The sequence below is a fragment of the Gracilinanus agilis genome, chromosome 1 (genome assembly GCF_016433145.1).
Source record: "Gracilinanus agilis isolate LMUSP501 chromosome 1, AgileGrace, whole genome shotgun sequence".
NCBI classification, from domain to species: domain Eukaryota; kingdom Metazoa; phylum Chordata; class Mammalia; order Didelphimorphia; family Didelphidae; genus Gracilinanus; species Gracilinanus agilis.
Window position 1 is genome coordinate 598489466 of NC_058130.1, and position 26982 is coordinate 598516447.

The 26982-nt window shown below is 35.7% G+C and overlaps 1 protein-coding gene across 1 annotated transcript in view; it reads left to right on the forward strand.

Annotated features, from left to right (window-relative positions):
- KIF13A (kinesin family member 13A) overlaps positions 1 to 26982 on the forward strand; it is a 226016-nt gene that overhangs the window by 155958 nt on the left and 43076 nt on the right. Inside the window, exons 15-22 of the mRNA XM_044667532.1 lie at positions 1653 to 1739; positions 1835 to 2001; positions 16694 to 16907; positions 18244 to 18406; positions 19101 to 19241; positions 21517 to 21666; positions 23122 to 23286; positions 23632 to 23805. Coding sequence (XP_044523467.1) covers positions 1653 to 1739; positions 1835 to 2001; positions 16694 to 16907; positions 18244 to 18406; positions 19101 to 19241; positions 21517 to 21666; positions 23122 to 23286; positions 23632 to 23805 — 1261 coding nt within the window. The remainder of the gene's footprint in view (positions 1 to 1652; positions 1740 to 1834; positions 2002 to 16693; positions 16908 to 18243; positions 18407 to 19100; positions 19242 to 21516; positions 21667 to 23121; positions 23287 to 23631; positions 23806 to 26982) is intronic.

Below are 26982 nucleotides of genomic sequence, written 5' to 3' on the forward strand. Positions count from 1 at the left end.
GGAGGCATGGGAGAGAAGTCAGAGCATCCCAAATGTGAAGGACAGATGTATAAAGGGATGGAAAATGGGCACTGGAGTGTTGAATTCACAACATGGTTAAAGGACCAGTCTGACCAGAATGTGTCAATGGGGATAATATAAAAATGAGTCTGAAAATGTAGGTGAGAGTTAGATTGTGAAGATCTATAAATGCCAGTCTGGTTGGAAAGATTATATTTTATCCTCATGGCAATAAATAACTATTGAAGTTTTTTGAACAAGTGAACAAATGCACAGAGGTGGGAAATACTGGTGATAAAGGAATAGATAAGCCCATTTTTTGTAATACTTTTCACCATCCATGCAGCAAAATAAAGCCTGGCTTCTTTTTCTTCCACAGTTCTGCAGACTAATAAAATAGTAGAAAATTCCAAACAGATGGAAAGCAGACTTGTAGGGATAGAGTTACAAAATTAGTCATTTTGACTGGCGAGAATATGGGAGCATGTCAGTGGAAAAAACACATAGCAAAGTATGTTTTTTTATATTTGTGATAGATCAAAAATATTAGAGTAGGTTTCTAGGATTTTTTTATCAATAGAAACTAACCATAATTGAAATACTGCTTGTTGAAATACTACTACTACTGAATGATTTCGTGCAAGACCCTATTATTAATTATACAATACTGTGTTTGAGATTGAATTGTGAGTTTTGAGTTCATAAAGGTCCAGTTAGTAGAGAAGTATAACCTGATGGAAAATAAGAGTTCAGTTGTTCAGTTTTCTTCTATTCCAATGAGGATATAAGAATCACAAAACTGTTCCCTTTTCCACGTTAAACAAAAGAATGAGTGAACAGGAAAATGTTTTCCCTTTTTTAAAATTTAAATCAGTAAGCTCTTTTCTAATGATGGGAAAATGGGTTTATTATAACGTCACAGTTATCAGAGATCAATTATCATGGGATTAAAAGATTATATATGTAGGGTTGGAAGAGAGCTAAATTAATTTAATCCAACCTTGGTACTTTAAAGATGAGGAAACTGAGGACTAGAGAATTTAAATGATTCACCCAAAACCACATAGGTGGTAGATTTGGGATTCATTATTTTCTCCCCAAATAAATGCAGAGTCTCTATGTGCTAATCATGCTTTTCATAACAATCAGTGGGATCCTATATTAAGCAAAGGGCAAGGGCAGGAGAAAGGGGATGGAGAACTTCACAAGCTATTTTTTAATGGAGTATTCTAATTTTACAGACCATTTACTACTGTCATTCAGGCAGCATTTATTAGGTGCCTTTTATGTGCTAGGCAGTGTGCTAAACACTGGGAATATAGGAAGGAAAGAAGGAAGAAAGGAAGGAGGGAGCGAGGGAGGAAAAAAAAACTGCCCCGATCTCAGGATGCTCATATTATAATGGAAGAAGTACAGTGCAAACAGTTATGTACAAACAAGAGCTGTATAAGAACTCTCAAAAAATTCTCTGGGATATATGCGAAACAAGTTTCTGTTTTCTAAATGTGCTCTGCCTCAGTGTCTACAGTACACAACTTAAATTTGAGGCATGTTACAGATACAACAAAGATTGCTTTGGACTGTTTGGCTCATTGTTCTATTACTTTTAATTACTCCATTCCTCCTAAGGGTTTCTTTTTTGTTCCTTTTAGGTCCTGTGTGAATGGAACACTCGTGTGTTGTGCCACTCAGTTGTGGCATGGAGATAGAATATTATGGGGAAACAACCACTTTTTTAGGTAATTGTGTACATTAGTATTTTGTTTTCATAAGTATTTTAATTGTCACTGATTTTAGATTCTAACAAGTCAATTTTTTTAAAAAAAAAAAATAGAATAAATCTACCCAAGAGGAAACGACGAGATTGGTTGAAAGATTTGGAAAAAGAAACTGGTCCGCCAGAACATGATATGGATGCAGCCAGTGAAGCTTCCTCAGAACCAGACTATAATTATGAGTTTGCACAAATGGAAGTTATTATGAAGACACTGAATAGTAATGGTAAGAACTCCATGAGTTAAGAGATGTTAGACATTGGTGTGCATTTCTAGGCAGCTATTTGTCTCATGCTGATAGAAGAGATAGAATAGGTTTAAATGCCATTTTGGAATTCAGAATTCCTTCTTTCTTATTCTTGTTTTAGTATAGTCCTACTGGAGATATCCCATATTAAGTTCAGTGCTCTCAAAAATGAGCACAGATATCTGGTTCCTCCATAGAATGAGCATTGTTAAGTTGACCCAAGCTCTGAAATGTTGATGAAATGCAGTAGACTCATTATCCAATTTTGTCTTATTAAGCCTAAATTGTTACAGTACCAGACTTAGCCCTGAAAATTCTCATTCAATAATTTGTCCACTGAAGAAGGGCTAAAAGTTTAATATTATTTTTCCATGAATTTGGAAATTATAGCACAGTGAGACTGAAATGGATCAAATTCCTAATGTAAATGAACTAAGGGTACCTCTTACAAGACCTCACAAGAAAGAACAGGATACTTATTGATCAAATTCTGTAAGGCTTTTGCTTCTTCAGCCTTTCTTAGATTGTTTGAACAAGGTATCCCAAGTGTTTTTTCTTCAAAATATTTATTTTAGATAACTTTTACAAGCACTTTAATCTTCATATTTAAGTTCTCAGTTTCCCTTTGTCTGAAAGTCAGTGTAGTTTTAAAATAATATTTATTCATTTTTCTTTATACATGTTATATTCCCCCCGTAGAAAGTAAGCTATCTGAGGGTTAGAGAGTTTTTATTTTTGTTTTTGTATCTCCATTCCCTAATATAGTGCCCGGTATACATTCAGTTTACTTAATAAATTTAAATTGAATTAAAATTTTTATTGTATTTTGAAGAGATTTTTCTCTTCTACCCCACAAAAATATCCTTTTTCCATTTTTCTGTTATCTGGTTCTTCATCTCTCACTATGAGGAAATCAAAATGCCTATAAGCAAATCAGGAAAATGCTCACAGTTCCCAGGAATTAAAATGAGTTTACAGGGGCCACAACTCTTCCCTCCTCTCTCTTAAATTTGTAAAGTTAAAACAAATACTACAGACTACTAGAGAAATGCCTTCCGAGGTTAGCCAAACCTTTCTTGCCAACCCAGTTTTTTATTTTGATCTAAGAGCTTTTTTATTTTTTATTTTGATCTAAGAGCTCTTGTAGAAACCATGAAAGACCTTTAAGGATCCCTGAAATTTATTTTGAGAAGCTCTGGAGCAAATATAAATATATAGGCTCTGTTTTTTGAGAGAATTCTTAAAAGTATGGTTCATTTTAAAATTTGGATTATCCCACTAGTTATCTACTTTCCTACTTCATGCTCTGAGTTACTCATAGGCAGAAACTGATCTAGCTAAAGGATGATTGCTCTGATCTGAGACATAAGAAATTGGGGTTCAAAGGTACATACAAAAAACTTTTTCTTTTTATTTGACATCTTTCCCTTCATTCTTTTTTAGAGATAGCCTCACAGATCTCCAGTTAAAGGAATTTGAAGCAAAGAAAAAAAGGCATAAATATGAACAAGAATTTTAACTATTGAAAGAATGCAGCAGAGAGTGTAGCAATGCAATAATTTTCTTCCCTGAAAACTTCAAGAACAAGATAGCTACCTGGAAGGGCTTGGGAAAGCAGTTCAAATTGATGTTTAGTGACATCAAAATCTAATTAATGGGTCATTCATGCAACATTTCCAAACAAGTTCTTCCTTGGAAGCCTCAGGTTATGCATGTTGAGACAGGGCAGGGGAATAGGGTGTGAACTCTGAGGTGGAGGAGTTCCTTCAGGTGGAACACTCAGAAAGAGCTCATTATTGATGTTCTGAACAAAGTTAATGGAATTCCATCTGTCTAAATCATATTAATTTTGTTCTCAGAATATAGAATTATAATTAGTCTTTTATTTTCATGCCTTGTCCCAGATAAACATTAAACCCTTTCATTTATCCATTTGCCACTTTTGGGGGCCATATATGTTGAACCCTGTGAAGCTGATTCTCCTTTGACTCCCCATCATTTCCTAAATTCTCCTATTCTGAAGACCAGATCATAGTAAGTGGTTGCTAGCTATCATGATTCACAGTATTAAAGAATCATTTTGAACAATACTTCTTTATTCATACTTTTGGATAGTGTATCATAGAACACATCTGGATTGTGCTTTTTAATTATGGAATGGAGTTAGAATTCTATTGGGAAATGATAACTATCATTGCAGGAAAGGGTCCCCTTCATTTTACATATTAGAAAACTGGGCCCTGGAGACATTAAGTGATTTTAAATTAAAAACTGAGCTTAATGAATGCTTGGTGATGGATTGATTGATTGCTCAGCATCAATCCATCTAGACTAGATTGTCTAGAGCAGTGATTCCCAAAGGGGGGGCCACCGCCCCCTGGTGGGTGCTGCAGCAATCCAGGGAGGCGGTGATGGCCACAGGTGCATTTATCTTTCCTATTAATTGCTATTAAAATTTTTTGAAAATTAATTTCCAGGGTGCTAAGTAGTATTTTTTCTGGAAAGGGGGCAGTAAGCCAAAAAAGTTTGGGAACCACTGGTCTAGAGCAAGAGCTAGAGCTTCCTTTTCTTAACACATAGTCAAGCCCTTTTTCCACTCACTATTCTATAGTATGGTACTCCTTCACTTTCTGAAATGTTTAAAGGTCTCCACCAGTTAGTTAAATACCAATACAAAATTGAGATAAAGTATCTTTATGGCTATGAGAACAATAAAGTAAAATTTAATGTGTGAATGATCAATTTATATATGGCATTTTAGAAACAGATCTGTTATGTAAACCAAACAGTAGGCAATCAAATGAAGAATGAAGAGATACTGGTTAGCTCCTTTGTGATTGTCCTGTCCTCTAATCCAAATAATTCCAAGACCCCATCACCCCAATTTACTTTCAGCCTTATGTTGGTAGCCAGATAAGGACTCAATGTATATCAGATTGTCCTCTGAATTCCTCTTTATTTTCAAATATTGATCCTACCTTTTGTCAGGTAATATTCATTCTTCATTTATTCAAACCCCAATAATAAATGCATATCTCCTTTCCCCTGAATTTGAAATACCTCCCCCTGCAAGCCTCCTGTGGTGAAACCATTACTGTATAGTGGCTGGATGTTATTTACTGTGGTTCAACTCTACCACCAGGTGGGTTCCCGATAAACCTCTATTCCTGGTGGTCATCCCGGTGGTGGTCCTACCTGAAGATATTCTTCCCTCTCATGTGGCTTCAGACTGAACTCCTACACAAACGTTGGGATAAAGGTTTTATGTGGTTCAGCCTTAGCATGGCATAGCATGGCTCTTTTTTTTTTGGCATTGTTGTCAACTGATGCTTGAGATGTGTGTCTTGGCAGGATTTAACAGCTTTGATTAGGAGAAAGCTAGAAGATATGTGCCTGAAAAGCTGCTCTTCATTCTAGATTGGGAGATTCTTTAAAAATGTCCTTCCCAATTCTTCTAGCTTCATTTGAATTATTATTCACTAAAGGTTTTGTTATATGAAACCAGTTTTTCTCAGAACTGGAATATTTTGTTGGTAGTGTTATGACTAGTTAGCATTCCGTCAAGTATTCTCCACCAGGACTTGCAGCCCATTTGGGAGATGTGATATCCATAATAGAAAATAATGAATGTAAGAATGTTAAGAAGTTTTGTGATACCTCTTCATGCCATGGAGGTGATTTTAAATTCTTGAAAGACATAATCAGGAGAGCACAAGCTCTACAGAACTTAACAGGCTAGAAAGAATTGATTGCAGTTCTACCAACCAACATCCAGTATGGATAAAAGAGACTTGAACAAAGAGGTTTGCCACAAGGTTTTGAATTTCATTGACTGTAGGATCATATTAATGTTCTCTAAGCCTTTTTTTTTTATTGCTACTAGGGCTATTCACAAGAATGATTCCTACCAGTTCTTGATGTTTCGAAGTAGTCTTGCAGCTGTTATTCTTACAGATAATAATAATGTATCAGTTCAGAAGATGGTGCTTCACAGTACTTTTCATAACACCAAGGAGATAACCTATCCTAGTACTAGGTTTTTATAGTGTATTTAGTGAGCACTTTGCAATAATAATGATCAAAGAAAGATTCATTTGAACTATACAAATAAATTATAGTAAACTTTATACTTAATGGAAGTTAATGTCTTCTTGCAAGAAAACTTAGAACTGTAAACAGTTTATTGAGCTAGAAGCCCTCCTAAAAGAAACAAGAAGCAACTGGGAGGTATTTCACCTTAAGAATTTTATAAATGGAAAAATGAATAAAAGTAAATAAATGACTGACTTTGTATCATGGTATGATTCTATTCAGGAAACACAGAGAATATTAAAGAACTCCTTCTAGGGCCCTACATCTTCTCCTAGGATCTTGAACTTTCTCCTACTCTCCTGCTTCTGTTGACTTTCCCCCCACCCCCCGCAGTCTAATTTACTGCATTTTCTGGTATAAAAGTTTTCTTTCTATCCCTTTTCCTCTAAACTTTGCCACTGGTTGGACAAATAGTTTAGCTCAAGTAGATGATGTGCAGCTCCTAAGAGAAATCATTTCTCAGTTCTAGCCTAAGGTGGGAGAAAAAACTTTGACAACAGAGTAGCATTATGTCTAAATGGTGCTTACTGTGGCTCTTCCTGTAACACCTGTCATTTTAATATTGCAACCAAAAATTGTATAGATAGTAACCTAAAAACCACAGTCAAAGGATAGCTAGATGGCACAGCAGATAGAACACCAGGCCTGGAATCAAGAGAAACTGGGTTTAAGTCTGGCCTAAGACACTTCCTAGCTGTGTGACTGTGGGCAAGTCACCTAATCTCAATTGTCTCATCCTTGCCCTTCTGGCTTACAAGGACAGAAAGTAAGATGTTTTAAAAAAACAGTATTTTAGAGGAACAGAATGAAAGGAAGTATGTGAAGACAACATATAATCCTGAAATATGATTTTATGTTGCATAAGAACAGACTAGAGAATTTTTCAGTTCTGTCATAGTGTAACAAATCATAGTGCCAAGGACTCTCAGTCCCTGGAAAGATTTCTGATTTAAAATAGGCATACAATTATAAGTACTAAACATTAATAAATTTACTTGCAAAAGAAAAACTTAAAGCACATACATAAGAAGGGATTTCCAAACTTATATCATTATCAAAGCCAGAACAAAAATACTTCCTTTATAGCTGTTACTGTGAGTGCATTTATGGAAAATACATACATTTTGTTCACTTGGACACACGTAAAGTGCTTTTGTAATATAAGGAAGAATGCAAACTATTGCAAACTCTTCATTCCTCAGTAATAATATTAATGTATTATTAATAGAAAATGAATAAATAGCATTACCTTTCTAGGACTTTGTCATTTACAAAGTGGTTTACGTACATTACTTAATTTTATTCTTACATCAACTATTTGTGGTAGGAATCAGGTATTTTTATTCCCATTTTACACATAAGTAACTGAGAATCAGAGAGATTAATTGACTGGCCAACTGTCACATGATAAAAGGCAAAATTCAGATTTGAACTCATTCTTTCTCCCCACAAGTCTGCTGATTTTTCCATTACATAAAACCTGCTACTGAAAAGATATGGAGAAGTCAGGGTGGTAGGAGAGCAAATTATGTTTCTTTTGAAAGTATGGGTCATCCCTTGTGTGAACATAGTCAGTTCAGTTGCTTCTACACTAACAGGAAGTAAGCTTTAAATTTTTTAAAGATTATTCCTTTGATTTTAATCCATTGATTAAATACATGACATGTTTAAGTTTGTAAGAATTTAAAATTAGGTTTTATGCTAAATATGAAAGTTCTAAAGTAATATTGTAGTTGCTGATTTAAAAATATTACAGCTTAAGTCAAAATGACTTTTAGCAGCTTTATTTACAAAGAGGTGGAAAGAGTGAAAGTGGAAAAATGTAAATAAAGAGACAGATTCTAATAAGCCTACCAGCCCTTTTCCTGAGAAGCCAGGCTCAGCTCCAGCAAGGCTTCCCCAAGACTCTGTCTCAACGAGTATTTTCCCGTAATCCTCTTTAGCCAGGGTTCTACAAATACAGCCTTCTCCAAAACCAAGACAAGAATCTCCAGAACCCATCTCTCCAAAAGCCAGAAAAAGAAGGCCAGCTACTCACCCAGCAAGCTGACACAGTATCCAGAGAAAGAGTCTCCTCTTCCAGTCCAGCTCACTGATAAAGAGTCTCCAAAGACAAACTCCAAAGGAGAAGTTCAAAGGAGAAGTCCCTTGGACAGGAAGTTCAGGACTTTTTATAGTCCTTTTTCCACATCACTTCCTGTCCCTTCCCCACTTTACAGAATCAATTGCAGTCTTTCAATTTGCCTAGCACTGCCCAGGGGCAGGGCAGTGGCTTCTGGAGTTGTCACCCACTCTAGCAAGTGACTTGTGAACTTTAATACTTAGTGATTGATAAGGTATTAAGTAGGGGTACTTAAGTTTTTTTTGATTGATTAACTTAAAAGTTGCTGATTGATAGACAAAGAGAGTTTGATTCACTCTTCACAGGTTGTAATATTTGTCTACACAGGCATTCCTTGAACTCATGAGCAAGTTTTGTTCTAAACTTTTGGAAATTGGTTTTCTAAAACTTGAACCACATTTTTCTATAGAGATAAATTCCTAGCCACAAAACCCTATTTGCAGCTGAAATTACACAAGATAGATTATTTTATCACTTCCTCCAAAACCAGGAAAGAGTGAACCAAAAACAAACCCAACTTAGCAATTCTGCCTAGAATTAATTGTTGTTATTGTACAACCAGTTCAGTCATGTCCAACTCTTTGTGACCCATTTGGAGTTTTCTTGGCAAACAATATTCTTCTTCAGCATGTGCTACAGTTGAAGAAATGGAGGCAAATAGAGTAACTGATCATCCCAGGCTCACACAGCTAGTAAGTATCTGAGACAAAATTTAAATTCAGAAGATGCATCTTTCTGATTTCTGTCCCAGCACTCTCTCTATTGCTCCAGTTAGCTGGTCCATACTGAACAATACCTTGATCTAAAAAAAGATGGTGCTGCCACTTTGATGAAGAGAGAAATGAGATATATTCTTCTAAATAAGAACACAGGATAGAAGTGGTATTCAGTATTCTAACTCAGATCTTTACTATGTGGCTCATTATAATAAAATGACAGGCATAAAAACTCTACTAACTTAGAATTTAATAATATACTTAGGCTGAATTTAAGTTTGTGCTTTTTATGAGCAAATGGTTTGATAAACCAATTACTAGTGCAAGCAATATAATAAAGAATATGTTCTACTTAAATGAAAAAACTGCTTTTAGAGGTTTTATTATGGTATCATTGGAATGCACACAGATGTTTCTAATTACAAAATAATCATGTCTACTTTGAAAGCAGGTCTGCTGTAGGACCCCTTCATAGCAACATTTGATTAATACTTGGCCCAAGGAATTTTACTTATTTGAAAATAAATGCCCTTAAAAAAAGGCAAAAAAAAATATCGAACCTTAGACTTTCCACTAATTCAAACCAATTTTCTGCCCTAAATGATTCAGATACCGCTGATGAACATTTTTATTTTGTGCATGCACTCTTCTAAATACTAGATGAAATTATATAAAACAGTTCCTGCCCTAACAGAGCTTACAACCTATTTGTGAGCTATGGCATACAAAACTAAAATAATGAATATAAAACTATCTGAGCACCAAGCAAGAGTGCTTGCTGTGTGAGGAACAAAGAAGAAAGTTCATATTGGTTGGATCAGGGAAGGCTCCCTGAAGAACCAGCAATGGAGTTTTGCTTTGAAGACTAAGTAGGAATTAATTTAATTAAATGAGGAGGAGAGGATCTTTTTAGGCATAAAGAAGAGCAAAAACAAAGACATCTGAGAGGAAAAGTATGGGAATATGTATGCAGGACAGCTAATAGGCCAGTTTGACTAAAACAGAGAATATCAGGGATGGTACATAGCATTAGATAATAGACAAGTAGAATGGCATCATCTTGTAGATAAGTAAATACTAAAGCTAATGAATTTTACTTAATAAACCATGTGGAATCATTAAAGAGTTTTTAGAAAAAGATATGACATTTCCTAGCTCTGTGACTCTGGGCAAGTCACTTAAACCCCATTGCTTAGTCCTTACCACTCTACTGCCTTAGAACTGAGACTAGTATAAATTCTAAGATTGAAGGTAAGGATATTTTAAAAAGAAAAGAAATGACATGATTGAATTTAGAAGCAGGAACTATTTCATTTTTGTCTGAATTTTTGGTGCCTGGTACCTAGTAGGTGCCTAATAAATTTGCATCCAGTTGAATTGGTGAGAAAAATAAATTTGACTCTTAAAAATATAATTGGGAAACTTGTAAAATATTAACATTTAAAATATTGCCAGTGTGAGAATTTGTTTTCCTCTACCTATACTTGTTTATTATAAGGGTTTTGTTTTTCTTTTTTTTTCATGGGGGTAGGGAGGAATACAGAAGGTAAGATATGGACAGGGTAGTGGGGGAAAAATAGAAAAAGAAAATAAATAAGAGAGTCATTGGAGTATTTTTTTAATGCCCAGAAGAGAGCAAAAGGAAGGCCAAAGAATCAGAGGTAAATAGGACAGTTTTGAAAGTTTTCATGTTGAATTATTTTTTAATTGTCTTATTGGATATAATAATTAAAAAGGAGGGTAAAAGATGGCGCTCTTGCTCTCTCTCTCTCAGAAAGTCAGCATCTTTCTTATAAAGTAGAGATTGGGAAGAAGTAAATGTTCTGCTGCTACTTGTGATAGATGGGTAGTTCATCAACTAGTCAGTCAATAAGCATGTACTAAGCACCTTCTACTTGCCAGTGTCTATGCTAAGCACTAGGGATACAAAAGGTAGCAAAGGAACTCACAATCAAATGGGAGAGACAAACAAACAACTATGTACAAACTATATATGGAATAAATAGAAAATAATTAATGGAGGGAAGACATGAGAATTAAGAGTGGTCATGAAAGGCTTCTTGTAGAAGGTGGGATTTTAGTTGATTTTAGAATCTAGTAGGTAGAGATTAGGGAAAGCAGAGAACAAGCCAGAGAAAATGCCTAGAGTTGGGAAATGGCAGGTCTTGTTCATGGAACAGCAAGGAGGTCACTGTCACTGGACTGAAGAGTTCATGGAGGGGAGTAAGATATAAGAGGAGACACATCTACTTCTGTTTCTTTTGTAGAGCTTCAGCCAACATGGATTCAGTTAAAGGCTCCTGCCCTTGGATATACACAGCTGGCTCCATTACCTCCTATCCGTTAGGCACAGCTAAGCAGTGCTTGCATTGCTGGATAGTATGCCCTGGGGCTGAGGAACCTAGACCCTCTCTTGATTTAAGTCCCAATACTGACCACTTTCAGTGTGTGGAGCATTGCTCAGGTCACTTGAGGAGAAGCCTGCCAGACAATACTGATGATGATGGGGCACTGTAGGATAGATAAGGATTTAAGAAAAGGTTGAATGGAAGCCACTGTTCTGGACCATAGAAGGTTGCTTGTTTATGAAGTTGGAAGATTGAAGTCACCTGGGGAATGTAATAAATATGGTAGGCTGGGGCCACTTACCTTCTAGAGAAGAGACCTGGCGGGTTGCTGACTTCCATGGACCTGGGTTGCCTTTCTTACCATTTCCTTAGTAATTTAGTAATATAGCAAGGAATAGATCAGTCGGCATGACCCCCTAAGGACATTGCCAATTATCCAAATATTTCTTTGAAGGAGTAGTTTGGCAATGAGGGCACAGCTGCACCTAATTGTGATTATGGGTATAGAAGATGGTTGTCCACAAAGATTCAAGTCAAGGGAAGGATAGCCAGTGTTTTAATTCTATAGTTTAATGATAACCCTTTAGCCCCCAAAGGGGTGGAAAGCATTTTAAGGCAGGTGCTTAGACAGCATAATGATGTTGTCTAAGCACCTGCCTAATCAATGATGAATTGACGAAATGTATCTTGGTAAGATGTATTCCCTCACTACACTGGCCCCAGCCTTGAATGTTTATAGATTAGCATTTTACCCACAGTGCCAGGTTAGACTATTTCTTATTATATTTCTTATAGGTTAAGGAAATCTGGCTCTGGAGGCAGGCTTCTGTCATCAAAACATGTCACCAAATAAAACACTCCTCCTTGTCCTTTGCAACTGCTGTCCTCATTTGAGTAGGGCCATCACTTGACAGCATGATATTATCCTGAATAGACTAGTGCAGGCAATCTGAGTGCCAGAGACCACTGAGATTTCAGATGATTCCAGGGGTGGAAGAAACACTTAGATTGGACCTAATGATTCTTAGACATAAGAACTGCTCTCAGCCATAGTTCTGCTGCCATCTCTGATATTATTAGAACAGATACTTGGCTTTCCAAACAGCCAGGGCTGGCAAATTTGCTGGTGCTTTTGTAAAGGGAATTCTTCATGCCCCTTTTAAAAAATTCATATAGGTTTATAGTTTCATATATAATCCTCATTTTCTGGCTCTAAAATATTCACAGCTGTTGATATGTTTCTAGTTAATAAAAAATTTACCATATTCTGCCATAGATCACCTTCATAATTTATAAGGATGTATAAATTGTTCTGTTTGGAATACAATGGTGATTATTTTTCATTTTCTATCCATCTCACCTCTGTGTTATGTTTTATGGCAAGTTCATTTTCCATAAGTTAACCTATCTGGTGATATGAGAGACATAACAGGAATGTGTGAAGAAAATTCTATTTCTTGAAATAAATGCCAAATTTAGGTTCATAGGGAAAATAGAATTTTTTTTGTTAAAGTACATTTTCTCTTTAGCAGCAATAATTCCCAACTTGGCACATGCATTCAATTTGAGAAAAGGTGACAACTCTCAAGAAGAATATAAAAGTATCAGGAGCCTATAGAAACTATAAGTAAATGATACTTGTCATAATTGACCTATTTTGGTTATTTGGTCATTTTGCTTACTGCTTTGTGGTTTTTGGGATTATTTAACCTTACATTTAAAAAACTGATTGTTACTAATTTATGTTTTGTACCCTTTGCTCTGGTAACAATAATGGGAAATTGTTTAAGTTTATAATTGTGTAAGAAATGTATGAGGCTTTGGGCAGCTAGGTGGCTCAGTGAAAAGAGCACCAAGCCTGTAGTCAGGAGGAGCAGGGTTCAAATATGACCTCAGACACTTCCTAGCTTTGTGACTTTGAGCAAGTAACTTAACCCCAGTTGCCTCGACTTCGCTACTCTTCTGCCATAGAATTGCTTCTAAGACAGAAAGTAAAGGTTTAAAAGGAAAGGGAAGGGAAAAAAAGAAATCTGTGAGGTCTTTCAGATAATGTTAAAAGTGTTATGGAAATTGTCATTGGGTCTTTTGTCTCTTCCACTTCCATCTAAAACACTAAAATCTAATATTTGAAAACACAGTTGATACTTCATTATATAAGTAACCAAATGCTCATGGCTCTCAAACTTTTTAGTCTCAGGACCCCTTTACAACTTTAAAAAATTATCAGTGTCCCCAAAGAACTTTTGTTTTTGTGGATAATAGTTATCAGTATTCATCACATTATGAATTAAAACAAATAACATTTTAAAATATTTATTCACTTTTAAATGAAAGTAGTAAATTCATTACATGTTACCACAAGTAACAATTTTATGAAAAATAACTTCTTCCAAAACAAAAACAAATTAGGGAAAAGAGTAGCATTATTTGATATGGTTTTGTAAATAAAAGACAGGTAGATTTTTATCTGCTTTTGCATTCATTCTTTTGAAATATATTATTTTGGTTGAAGTATATGAAGAAAATCCTGCTTTTCACAGAAAAATAGTTGAAAAAGGGAGGAGTATTCAAATATCTTTTTCATATAATTGTGGATAATCTTTTTTAGTGTTAAACTCAACAGTGGGCAATTTTTTAAAGGTTAGTCGCTACATGGAATACAAAACTAAATTAATGAACATTTTGTACTCTCTTGCATTAAACCCATTGGTCTGTCTTGGACTTTTGATGGATCTCTTACTATAGCATGAATTTGTAACATCATGCATTGGTTATTTGGAAAATATTGGTTCATTGAATTATGGAGATCTGCCAAATGTTGACAGATTTCATTATATAATAACAAAAAGAGGTCATGGTCATTAATATCACCATCAATTCCATCAAAAAACTCTTTTGAGCCTTGGTAAGCACTCAAGCTTACAATGACAGATATGTTTTCCAAAATTCTAATTTTCATTTGAAAAATTGAATTTTATCATTGGCAGTAAATAATATCAGTTATTTTCCTTGAAATGACAGGGTTACTTCATTCATATTCAAGAAAATGTCTACCAAATTTACAAGTTTGAATAACCATATTTTGTCTCCCAGTCATTCTTGTGGTCTAAAACGATGTTTTTTTAAAAAAAATGACATTCCATGAAAAAAGCAACTAGTTCACTTTCAGCTCAAACAATCTCACAAGTAGTTTTCCTTGAAACAAATCATTGTACTTGTGTGTATAACAGCTAGTTTATCCAGACTTCCCATTTCTTCATATAGAGTGTTAAAAAGGCATGTACTTAAGGATTGAGATATAACAAAATAATTTTTAAATTATTCACAGATATTATTAAAGTGATTAAAAAAATTTTTTTAACCTCAAGTATGTCATGGTAAAGAGTAGTGATTATTAGTGTCAACTTGATGTTGCTTCTGTGATTCATGTTAAGGATATAGTAGTTTTACTCACCACTGGCTTTACATCCTTGGTGCAAATATCAACACAATTTTTCCAGGATAAACTATGAAATTCACAAGTTAGCTCTAAATCTTTTAGCCCCACTTGTGTTTTTTTGCCAAGCAGTTATATAAAAGAATATATTTGATGATGATTAGTTGGTGCTGATACCAGACAATTACAAGAAAATCACTAGTCCAGCCATATCTGTAAATTTGTCCATTTGTAAGTCAAAATATAATTCTGTGGATAAGATGATAAGCTAATGCTCAGTCTTTATGTTTGCAGCTAAATCTTTAACTCACAGATCATGTGATCTTTGAAAAACTCTTGAGTGTATACTCATGAGAGAATGAGAATTAAAAATTTAGTATTGCCATGAAAATAGTTTTAACCTGTCAGACCCACCAAAAAGATCTCAGGAACTTCCAGGGATCTGCAAACTATACTTTGAGGGCTGTTGCTGTAGACCAGTGATTCCCAAAGTGGGCACCACCGCCCCCTGGTGGGTGCTGCAGCAATCCGGGGTGGGGCGGTGAAGGTCACAGGTGCATTTATCTTTTCTATTCATTGCTATTAAATTTTTTAAAAAATTAATTTCCAGGGGGCTAAGTAATATTTTTTCTGGAAAGGGGGCGGTAGGCCAAAAAAGTTTGGGAACCACTGCAATAGACAAAGGTTTTATCCAGTCCATTGCATCAACTTTTTCTAGTCAATACCATTTAGTCAGAGCCATAAAACTATTGATAAGGATCATGCTGTTCAGTACAATTCACTTATCTGACCATACCCATAGTCTTCAACAAAGCTAACTTTACAAATGATCTAGGCCATCTCATCCATTTTTACATGTGAGAAAACTAAGGACCATAGAATTTAAGTAATTTACCCAATGTCATAGAGGTAGTAAACAGAATAAGTAAGATTCACCCTCAGGTTCTCCAATTCTAAATGCAGTTTGTGTTACACCATACATTACAGCCTCTCAGACCAACATTGGGCATTAACTAGTGACTAGCCTCAGCTCATTGTTAATAATTAGCTGTAAGAGAGCCACCTTAAACCCCACTAACTACTAAAAGCTTTCAGAAAAAAAATAATAATTCTTTTTGAGCTTTAACAGACTGGTTTTATTTTTGAACAGTTGTTTAAGCTTTGTGTTCATGAACTTGCCCTACCTTGTAACCTAGATTTATACCAGCTAGAAATCAAAAGACAGCTTTTTGTTGTTTTATAAAGAAAAGACCTAAATGTGAATTAACTCTTCAGACATCAGACAGTAGTGTTTAGTGAAGCCATTAGCTTCTGGAAAATGGCCAGTTTGCACTCACCCAAATATTCCCAAAATATTTTTAATGATTTGTGTGTTTCTACTCACATATGGCAAGTTTAAAGACTGAGATTTGTGGTTAATATTGGCTCTGCAAACTCTGTATCATAAAATATAGTCAAAGCAATGTCTGTGTCTTTTCTATATGAGAACATCATGACCACTAATCTCCAGTGGCATCTCTGTTTAAATTTCTACTCATTTTTGAGAATGAACACATTAGGCTAAAGCCCTAGAGTGGTTCTAGATCTTGGAAAGTTTGCATTCACATCCAAGGCTTATGGTTTCCCTTTTGCCTCAGTTCCACAATTTTCCACCCCACTCCAGAGAATATTCATAAAGCCTTACCATCTGTTTTCTATTAATTATTGCTATATCTAAATTAGGGGTACTCATCAATGTGGATGAAGTTAAGTAGGTAGGCTAGATAGGGGTATTCAAAGAATTGGAAACTGAGAATTTTTGTCTGGCAGGAGCACAAGACATAAAAATCTCATTGTAAGGATTAGAATATGTGATTGGAATAGTGATGTCTTTTTTTTTATTCTAGGCACTTCGGTGGAGTATAGGACCAACTTGGCTTCCAGTTTGTCTAATGTACCTGTTCTCTTGTCTTAACAGACCCAGTTCAGAATGTGGTTCAAGTTCTGGAGAAACAATACTTAGAGGAGAAACGGAGTGCCCTGGAAGAGCAGCGTATGATGTACGAACGAGAACTGGAGCAGCTAAGACAACAGCTATCTCCTGAGAGGCAACACCAGAACAGTGGCCCTGACCGGCTCACTTTCACTGGCCAGACGGCTCAGCAGAAGGTGACCTTATGGGCAGAGGAAAGGTAAAAATATAACAACCTTCAGGAATAGTGATACTCTTTGACCAGGGTATATAGAGTAGGGGTGGCAAGAGGGGACATTATTCAAAACAAGTATAATTTCTTGGTGGTGTGGAGGATTTTTTTTTTTAAAGAAAAGGCAGACTTTGACATTTATTGTTCCTAGTAAATATCTTAAGTGCATTGTAGCTGTTAAGTTCAGGAGAAAAAGCAGAGTCTTCCACGTAAAAACCTGTATTGGAATGGAGAATAAGATGCACTTTCATATAAAATTGCTTTCTTTCTACTTTTTCGTATTACTTTCAACCCTGATTAAATCTAATTTCAATTTTAATATAATAGCTCATTTGATAAGTGTAGTTTCAAGGGGAAGTAGAAGCATCAGGTTTGTTTGACTTGAATCATTCTCAGAAAGAGCTATCCCTTGACAGGAACTGGATATCATAATAAAAGAGGTATTCATTTTTTCCTACCAGGTGCAAAAACCTACTATAATAATGTTCCTGATTGTGTAATTATGTAAAAAAATCAACTAAGTCTCCTTAGTTCAAGGGTTCTTAATGTCTGATCCATCTGTGAATTTTTAAAAATATGTTGATAACTGTGTTTCAATACAACTAGTTTCCTTTGTAATCCTATGTATTTTATTTGGTTAGAAACATTCTTAGAAATGATCCACACACTTCACCAAACTGCCAGCCACCAAAAAAGATTAAGAACCCCTGCTTTAGGGGTGAATGTGTCTGTTCCCTAGAATGTGGTGATTATATTACATTGAAATTAAATTACTGATTATATTCCATAGGAAAGTAGGTACTAGTTTTTCTAGAGAGCTTTCTCAGGGAAGTATTCAATTCCATATATATAATTTGACCAAAGAGAATAGTTTATGAGTTATGATGGCAGTGTTCAAGATGATAATTTCTTACTTAAAAAATAAAAGATACACATTTTCAAATAGTCCTTAACCCCATTTAGATGAAAGGTTTTTTTGCCTTTTTCTTTTTTAATTCCCCATCAATATACTAATCCTAGGTAGTGTAAGAAATAAAATTAATTAGTTTAAGGACCCCCAAATTTCCAATATCACAGTAGCATTTGTCTTCTGAAAGTTAAATCCTGGTTGATTGTTCTGTTTATATATATATATATAAATATATATATATGGACCAAGAGACATAAAGAAATTCACATCATGGTCTTCAGTTAATTTACTACGTCCCTGAATTTATTCTTAGGTTGTAGAGAATTGGTTTTCTCCTATTTCCTAATTGTAGCAGCCTCTAAGATTAATTGTCAGTTTTCTCAAGTTTTTAATCTTCTCTTTCCTATAACATAGAGATGAGCTTTTCCGGCAAAGCCTGGCAAAATTACGAGAACAGCTAGTAAAAGCCAACACCCTGGTGAGGGAAGCAAACTTCTTAGCTGAGGAAATGAATAAACTCACTGATTATCAAGTGACTCTTCAGATCCCTGCTGCAAATCTCAGTGCCAATAGGAAGGTAAGAGGATCCTGTTTATAAAAAAATGAGTTAAGTGAGAAATACAAAAAGTACAGGACGAAACACCATTATCCCAAAATTCCCATTAAGAGGAGACATTGATGGGAACTCAGACTACTGAACTATGCTTGCCCCATGTTCACATCTGCAAAGATTTTCAGTGATGCACATTATTTAGTTTTTAAATGATGTTCTTGGGTCTTAAATTGCCTAAATTAAAACTGTGTATTAAAGTTGCACCATAGAAAATAGTTATTGTTTCCTCTTACATACATTTTATTTTCTTGAATTTAGGTATTGGTGTTACGTATTTAAAATAGGAGTTCTGTAATGAAGGAAGAATAGTGATGACTAAGTGTCCAATACCTCTCATTGTCAGTGGCCTGCCAGGTGTGTTAGCACCATCTGAATTAAGAACTTAAAGAGCATCTGCTCCCCTTAAACAGAGCAATTACCTAAATAATTTCTACAGATTTAGGTGTGATTTGGACTTTTTGGAGAGGTTTAGAGCTTCCCTGTCCCTTGGATGTGAGGGAGACTTTGCCTACCCAAAGGGAAATTGTTAAAGAACACCCATAGAGTCTCATCTGCCTTCTAGCCTACATGCTAAAAAGATATTGGGGTGGGAGTTTTCTGACAGTGGATAGTAATAACACTTAAAGAATTTGTCTTTGTGTGTGTTTGTGGGAAACAGAGGGGTGCCATAGTGAGTGAACCCGCAATTCAAGTAAGGAGAAAAGGCAAAAGCACACAAGTGTGGAACATTGAAAAGCTGGAGAATAAATTAATTGACATGAGAGACCTCTATCAAGAATGGAAAGAGAAGGTACCTGAGGTAAGAGAATCAAGTCATTCTTTTGATTTGGCATTTTATAGCATTTAAAGCAGAGAATTAAAATTACAAGACTGTCTGGAAAAAAAGTAAATATATGGAAACCCATGCAAGCCCTACACTATGCACAAATGCTTGCTTTTGTGAATACTTTGAAAAGTTAACATTCAGCTCAAGGTGCTTTTAGGAGGTTAAATCGATGGTATCCCTAAAAATACGAGCTACAACTTCCATCCCAAGTGTTCATATGGGCTATTCATGCCTGACTTATGATAGAGCCTTGAGACATACAGGGCATTGACATCAACAGTGGCAGCCTTTTGGTCCTCTTTGAGTACAAAGGACAACAACCACAACCAATAATTCTTAATAATATTATAATAGCTAAGATTTATATGGTAACTTAAGCTTTGAAAAATACTTTACATATCTTATCTCATTTGGACCTCACGACAAACTTATTAAGTAGATAATACAAATATTATTATATACATTTTCCAGATAAGGAAACTAAGGATCAGAGAGATTAAATGATATGTCCTTCTATGGTCATAGAGTGAAGCCCATCTTTTCTGATTCCATGTCCAGAATTCTAGCCATTTCATTGAGCGCCTAATTTGTTTGTTTAATTAAATTGTTTTCGATTGACAAGATTATTTTCTTTACCCTCCCCAAAAAGAAAAATAAAATCCATGTAAAAAATCTACATTGTCAAGCAAAATAATTTTCCACATTGACCATACCAAAAAAATATGTCTTGATCTACATCCTAAGTTCATCACTTTTATGTCAGAAAGTGAATAACTTGTTTCATCATCTGGAATTCATTTTCTCTGGAATTATATTTGATCTTTGCATTATTCAGAATTAAGTCAACTAGTTTGTTTTTTCTTGTTTGACTATTTCTATTTCATTTTTAGAGTCAAATGCAATAAAACAAAACCAATTTTGTTTTTCTGTTTTATAAGTCCTGGAGAAAATTCACTCTGGGTGCAGATAGCATGGAATTTATTAATTAGCAGGATTTCAGTACCTATAACACTCTCTGGCTACTGAAAATGTCTTGTTGGGTAACTAGTTAGGAGTTTTAGTTTGGTGCCTCAGTGATGGAAAGAAATAAGAGATTAAGTTAGCATCTGATGATTAGCTCAATGCCTGGCTCATAGTAGATACTTAATAAATATTTATCAAATTGAACAGAACATAGAAGGAGCTATTCTTTAATACAAGCAGCATTTGTTTAGTCATAACCACATGGTTCAGGGGCAAGTAGATGGAGGGAGCACTAAGCCTGGAGACAGGAGGTCCTACGTTCAAATCTAGCCTCAGACACTTCCTAGCTGTGTGACCCTGGGCAAATCACTTATCTAATTACCCAGCACTTTCTAATTCCTAATTACTTAGCACTCTTCTGCCTTGGAATCAATGTTTAGTATTGATTCTAAGACAGAAAATAAGAGGTGTGGTTTTTTTTAATGACACAGTTTTGAATCTCAGCTCCATCTACTCTTTATGAGTAAGTAAGTAATTTAGGCAAGACACTGACCCTCTCTGGGCCTCAGTTTTTCCATCTCTAAAATGAAATGTTTAAGCTGAATAACCTCTAAACTACCTTGCAGTCCTAAATCCTGTTGAGTCTATAGGTAAACATATAAGGGATGTGTCAGGGAGGGGAAGGAAAACACAGAATTAAAAGGAAAGAAGATTATGGAATAAATAAAGAGTACAGGGGGGGGAAATGCTGGTGTTAGAGAATCCAGGTGGAGATTCTAGCTCTTCCTAGCTGTGTGCATAAACTTGGGCAATTTTCCTCATCTTTTAAATGCGTGGGTTGGACTAGATGACTTCTAAGGTGTTTCCTTAAACCCATGATGTTAGCATGGCTTTGTCATCATCATTTTCAGAAATGAGGAAGTGAGTCACATATGATTGTTCTGTTCTAATTATTGGATTCACTCAGCTTTTAATATTATTACCCTAGAGAAGCATCCTTAATAAATCTTTTCTAATAATAATGATAATGCTTTACAGTTTGCAAAACACTTTACAACTATTATCTCATCTGATCCTCACAATAACTCTTGAGGTAGATGCTGTTATTAAGACCATTTTACATATGAGGAAACGGAGGCAGAGAAAGGTCAAGTGACTTGCCCAGAATCGCTCCACGAGTGTCCAAGGCTGGATTTGAACCATGGTCTTCCTAACTCTAGCTCCACTGCTCTCTCTGCTAATGCCAAATATTGCTTGTTTCTGTTTATTTTCTTTCCACCCAAAGGTAAAGAGACTCTATGGTAAACGAGGTGACCCCTTTTATGAAGCCCAAGAAAACCATAACCTAATCGGCGTAGCTAATGTCTTCCTGGAGTGCCTTTTCTATGACGTGAAACTTCAGTATGCAGTACCCATCATCAGCCAGCAGGGGGAGGTAAAGACAAAGCAACTTGGGTTAGCTGCAGACTCCTCATGGGTTTTTAATTTCTCAGCAATGTGTGGTTTTTAAATGTTTTTCATCCCACGTATTAGTCTTGAAGTAAAGCCAAAAACTCGAACGAATAGCTTTTATCAGGGAACCCTTTTGTTTTCTCTCTCAGTTTTCAGGATTAAGATATTGCTTCAAAATATTAGGAAGTTACATTTTATTTGTCTGACCTTTAAATTTTGTTTTGATCCCCTGGGCAGGGAGCTTGATTGACCTTCAGAATTCCTTCAGAATATCTCTTTTCAGTTCCTTATCTTTATCTCAAAGTTTTGATTCATTTCTCTCCTTCCCACTCTCTCTGAGCCCTAAAGCCCAAACGATGCCTCAACACAAGGCACAGTAGACATGTTGGAGAAAGAACATCACCAAGTGTTCAACTTCTGAGTTTTTCAAGAAATAAATTTAAATCTCTCCACTGTTAACCTTTGGTTTTTGTTTGTTTGGGGGATGTTTGTTTTTTCCTTTACAAATACAGCTGAGTCATTTGGCAAATTAGTTATGATTTCAACCATTCCCTTAGTACACTGAAATTCAAACTACTTTTATTTTATTTTGCATATTTCATTAATTATATTATTTTCATCATTAATTTTAGTAAAGGTCATATTTCCTACCTTTGCAATGAACAGAATCAAATTTTAGCATTCAAATTGTCCTTTGCCTCCCCATAATTCTGTGCCTTGGTATCCCTTCACTTGACCAAAGTGGAAGTGGTCAGCCATTCAAAATACACAGTAGCTCTGTACTTGCCCATTCCCCCCTGGACATCTCATCACAGATAGACAGTGCCATTAATTGCTTTTAGTCCACAGTATCAAAAGTAAACTACTCTAATGATTGAAGACAAAGCCTGATTCCCCTAGCTGCTTTTTCTATTTTCTCTTTGACTAATTTTACTCTATTACCATTTCCCCCACATTCTACCTTACCAGGTTGCTGGGAGCATCATCTGAGATAACATTTATAAAGCTCTTTGTGGACTTTAAAGCCCTATGTAAATGCTAACTATTGTTATTATCCATTATTCTTATTGTCAAATATTATTCATTATGCCCACTATATTCAGGGTATCCATGCTGTTTGTTGTACAAAGCAAGTAAAGCAGATTTAGTCTCTGCCCTTGAGGAGTGAAGTCCTGAGCCAGCCACTGTTTAATACAAGATTGTAAAAATACTGAAAATATGGGTATAACCTAGATCGAATCTCTTGCTAGCACCCGGATGGGGAAGGGAAAGGAGGGAGGGAAATAAGTTTGATCATATGACTCAGGAAAACTTGTGTGGAAATTTGTTATTACATATATAATTGGTAAAAATTAATTAATTTTTTAAAATCATAATAATACCAACAATTCTGATGTACCCTTCATAGCCCCGAGTCATTTCTGTCTTTTCGCCCCAGGTTGCAGGACGCCTACATGTTGAAGTGATGCGCGTCACAGGAGTTGTTCCAGAGCGTGTGATCGAAGGCGATGACTCCTCAGAGAACTCTAGTGAGAGTGGGAGCCTCGAAGTCATGGACAGCAATGGTGATGTCATCCATCGAGTCAAAAAGCTAACCTGCCGGGTAAGAAGAGTGGGGGAGAGGATGATCATATGTGTGTGATCACTTTTTTAAATGAAAAATTTGCTAATCTTGCGAGAGTTATTTTTGAGACACTTGAGATAATTAAATTGAAATGATTTGACATGGGTATTATATATATTGACAAAATATAAGCATGTAGCTCTTTCTAAAAATGATTTCCTTTACCTTAAAAAATGCATTTTGCCTTGAAGGATGTCATTTATACAGTTGCATGAGTTTTTTCATAGCAAAGATCACAGCCACACACATAACTGAGAGAAGAAATTCTTTTCAGGGATATATGTTTTCCTTATTGAAGTTGTATTATATTTTTTATTTTCTCAGGTAAAAATTAAAGAAGCAACTGGGCTACCATTAAATCTCTCTAATTTCGTCTTCTGTCAATACACATTTTGGGACCAGTGTGGCTCAACAGTAGCAGCTCCAGTGGTTGATCCAGATGTACCCTCACCTCAATCCAAGGAACCTCAGTTTACAGTCACGTTTTCTCACTGTGAGGTATCAATTTCATTAATTTAATCCAAAAGGCATTTATTAAAATAATTACTATGTGGAAAATACTCTGCTCAGTAATAGGGAAGATACAAATAGAAATAATAATAGTATTAGCCAACATTCATTTAGCACCTTAAGTTTGTTACATGCTTTATGTACATTATTTCATTTTATACAACCTTGTGAGGTAGGTGCAGGTGTTATTATCCTCATTTTACAGATGAGGATACAAACCAGAGCCGGGAGGGATTAAGTGCCTTTCCCAGGGTCGAGCTGCTATTTATTATCTTAGGTGGAATTCAAACACAGGTCCATACTACATCCAGCATTCTGTCACCTGCTGTTAACTAGCTAAGGGAAAAAAAAGTCATCATTCATCTTTTCTAGGCCTCACCATCCTCTCTTCTAATATGAGAAAATAGAAAGAAATTATTTCAGCAATCTCCTCTTGACCTAATCTCTATCCCAAGCTCCAGGTCTGAATCTGCAGTTGTCTGCAAGACATCTCTACCTTCTTTTTATTTTTATTTTTTTTAATCCTTACCTTCCATCTTGGAGTCTATAGTGTGTATTGGTTCCAAGGCAGAAGAGTGGTAAGGGCTAGGCAATGGGGGTTAAGTGACTTGCCCAGGGTCACACAGCTAGGAAGTGTCTGAGGCCAGATTTGAACCTAAGACCTCCCATCTCTAGGCCTGACTCTCAATCTACTGAGCCACCCAGCTATTCCCTTCTACCTTCTTTTTTAAAATATCTTGAAAAGGGAATTCTTTAACTTCATTTTTTAACCCGTCCTTTTTTTTGTGAAGTCTTTTCTAATGTCTCACCTATATCTTTTCTCTTGAAATTTAAAGATTTAAATCTTTCCTCAGTCTTTTCTATCTCCATATATCCCTAGTTCTCTTATGTGTCTTGAATAGGAGCCAAGAGTCTTGGATGCCCTTCCCAAGCTTTACCACAGATTTGCTATGTGGCCACACTTAGGTCATATAATAAATTTTGCCATTACCCACAAGTGTTTCACTTCCCTTGTTAGAAACCCAGCTGACCACCATTTCCCATCATTCCACATTTTCCAATGTTTCACTCCTCTTAAACCTGTTCTAAGATCTCCATTCCCTCTATTCCTCAATACTTTCTCAGGCCATCACCCCTGCTCTGATTTCCATTTCCTATCTCTCTAATAGTTATTCATATCAATTCTATACTGTCCACAGCTTTTGAATCCCTTGTAAGCTTATCATACAGCTGCTCTTCTCTTTCCAAACCTGAACCCTTCTCTCTAACTGCTGAAAACATCTGAATGTCTCACAAATTTGTTGACTAGGTATGTTTCAAATTCATATTATCCAACCTCAACTGAATCTTGATTGCACCAAGGCAATCTTTTTTTTTTTCCTAATTGATTCCTAATTTCATTCCCCATAGGAGCCATTTTGAACTTTCTCTTCCCTCCTCAAATTTTGCATTTCTCCCCAGTCCTCTGTCCCTCTCATCCGAAGGCATTGTCTTGCTCTTTACTGAGAAAATTGAAGTCTTTCGTTGTGATTTCTCCCTTCTTCCATTCCATTCTTCTCAAAACTCCTTGGCATGATTTCTCACAAAGAAATAACCCCTCTCCTTGCCAAGGCAACCTTGCCTACAGATACACTTAATCTCTCTTCTCATATTCTCCAGTTGGTTGCATCTCCTTTCTCAAATCTTAAACCTGTCTTACCAACTAGTACTTTCCCTACTGCCCGATTCACTCATCTCAACCATCCTTCAAAAAACATAAGTTTACAAGACACTATCATCTCCTAAAGTTATCATCCTATATTTCTTTTGCCTTTGTTAACTAATTAATTACAAAAAGCTGCATCCATTTCCTGTCTTCAACACTTTGTAACTGTCACAAAAATTATTATGATCTCTTAATTTCTAAATTTGGTGATCTTTTCTCAGTCCTACTTCTTCTCAACCTGTGTGCAGCATTTGACACTGCCGACCACTGCCTCCTACTATATATTCTCTCTTGAATTTTTGTGACACTCTTGGTTTTCCTCCCATCTGTCTGACCATTTCTCAGTCTTACTGTGTTCCCCATAGTTCTGTCCAAGTTCCTTTTTTCTTATTCCTTCTAAACATACATACTCTTAGTAACTTCTTCAGCTTTAGTGGGCTTAACTTTTCTTTCTTTGCAAAAGTTTCCCAGATCTATATATCTAATCCCAGTTTCTGTCCTGAGCTTTAGTCTCTCATCACCAGTTGCCTATTGGACATTTCAGGATGTCTGGAGTCATCTTAAAATCAGCATGTCCAAAACTGAATTCACTGTCATTCCACCAATATCCTCTAGTCTTCTAAATATTTCCATTTATGTTGAAGATATCACTATTCTTCTTGAGCAGCTAGATGGCATAATGGATAGAATACTGAACCTGGAATCAGAAAGACCAGTGTTCAAATCCAGCCTCAAACAATTAGCTGTGTAACTCTAGGCAAATCATTTACCCATGTTTGCTTCTGTTTCCTCATCTGTAAAATGAGCTGGAGAAGGAAATAGTAAACCACTCCAGTATCTCTGCCAAGAAAACTCTAAATGGAGTCATAAAGAGTCTGACAACTGAAATGACTGAACAACAGCACTATCCTTCTGTGTCTCAGCTTGGCAGCCTTCTCATTATCCTATGCTTTCCCTCACTCCACATATTAATCATTTGCCAAATCTTGCTGTTTCTACCTTCAAAACATTTTTACTACTCAGAGATAATTGATTCTACTGTTTTATGAAAATAATTTTCAGGAGGTGAACAATATGAGGAAATCTGGATTTGTTTAGAAAATAAAAGGTAGATTTAGTGTTGGCAGTGTTGACATCAACAAAACCTATTTTATCATTCTGTGACTGAAGAAGAAAAATATGATGTTTATCAATTTCAGTTTGAAAAATTCAATCAAAATCCTTCCCCTCATTGGTTCTCTCCAGTCACATAGCTACCACTGTAATTTGATCTTCATTTCTCACATAGATTATTTAGATTATTTCAAAAGTCTCTTGGTTAATCTAACTGCCTCTGTTCTTTGGTTGCTTTTACATCCCAGTCTGTCAATGTCACTCTCCTAATGAATAAACATCTGTGGCCTCCTATTGCCTCTAGGATAAAATATTCATATCTTGGTTTAGATTTTAGAACCCTTTAC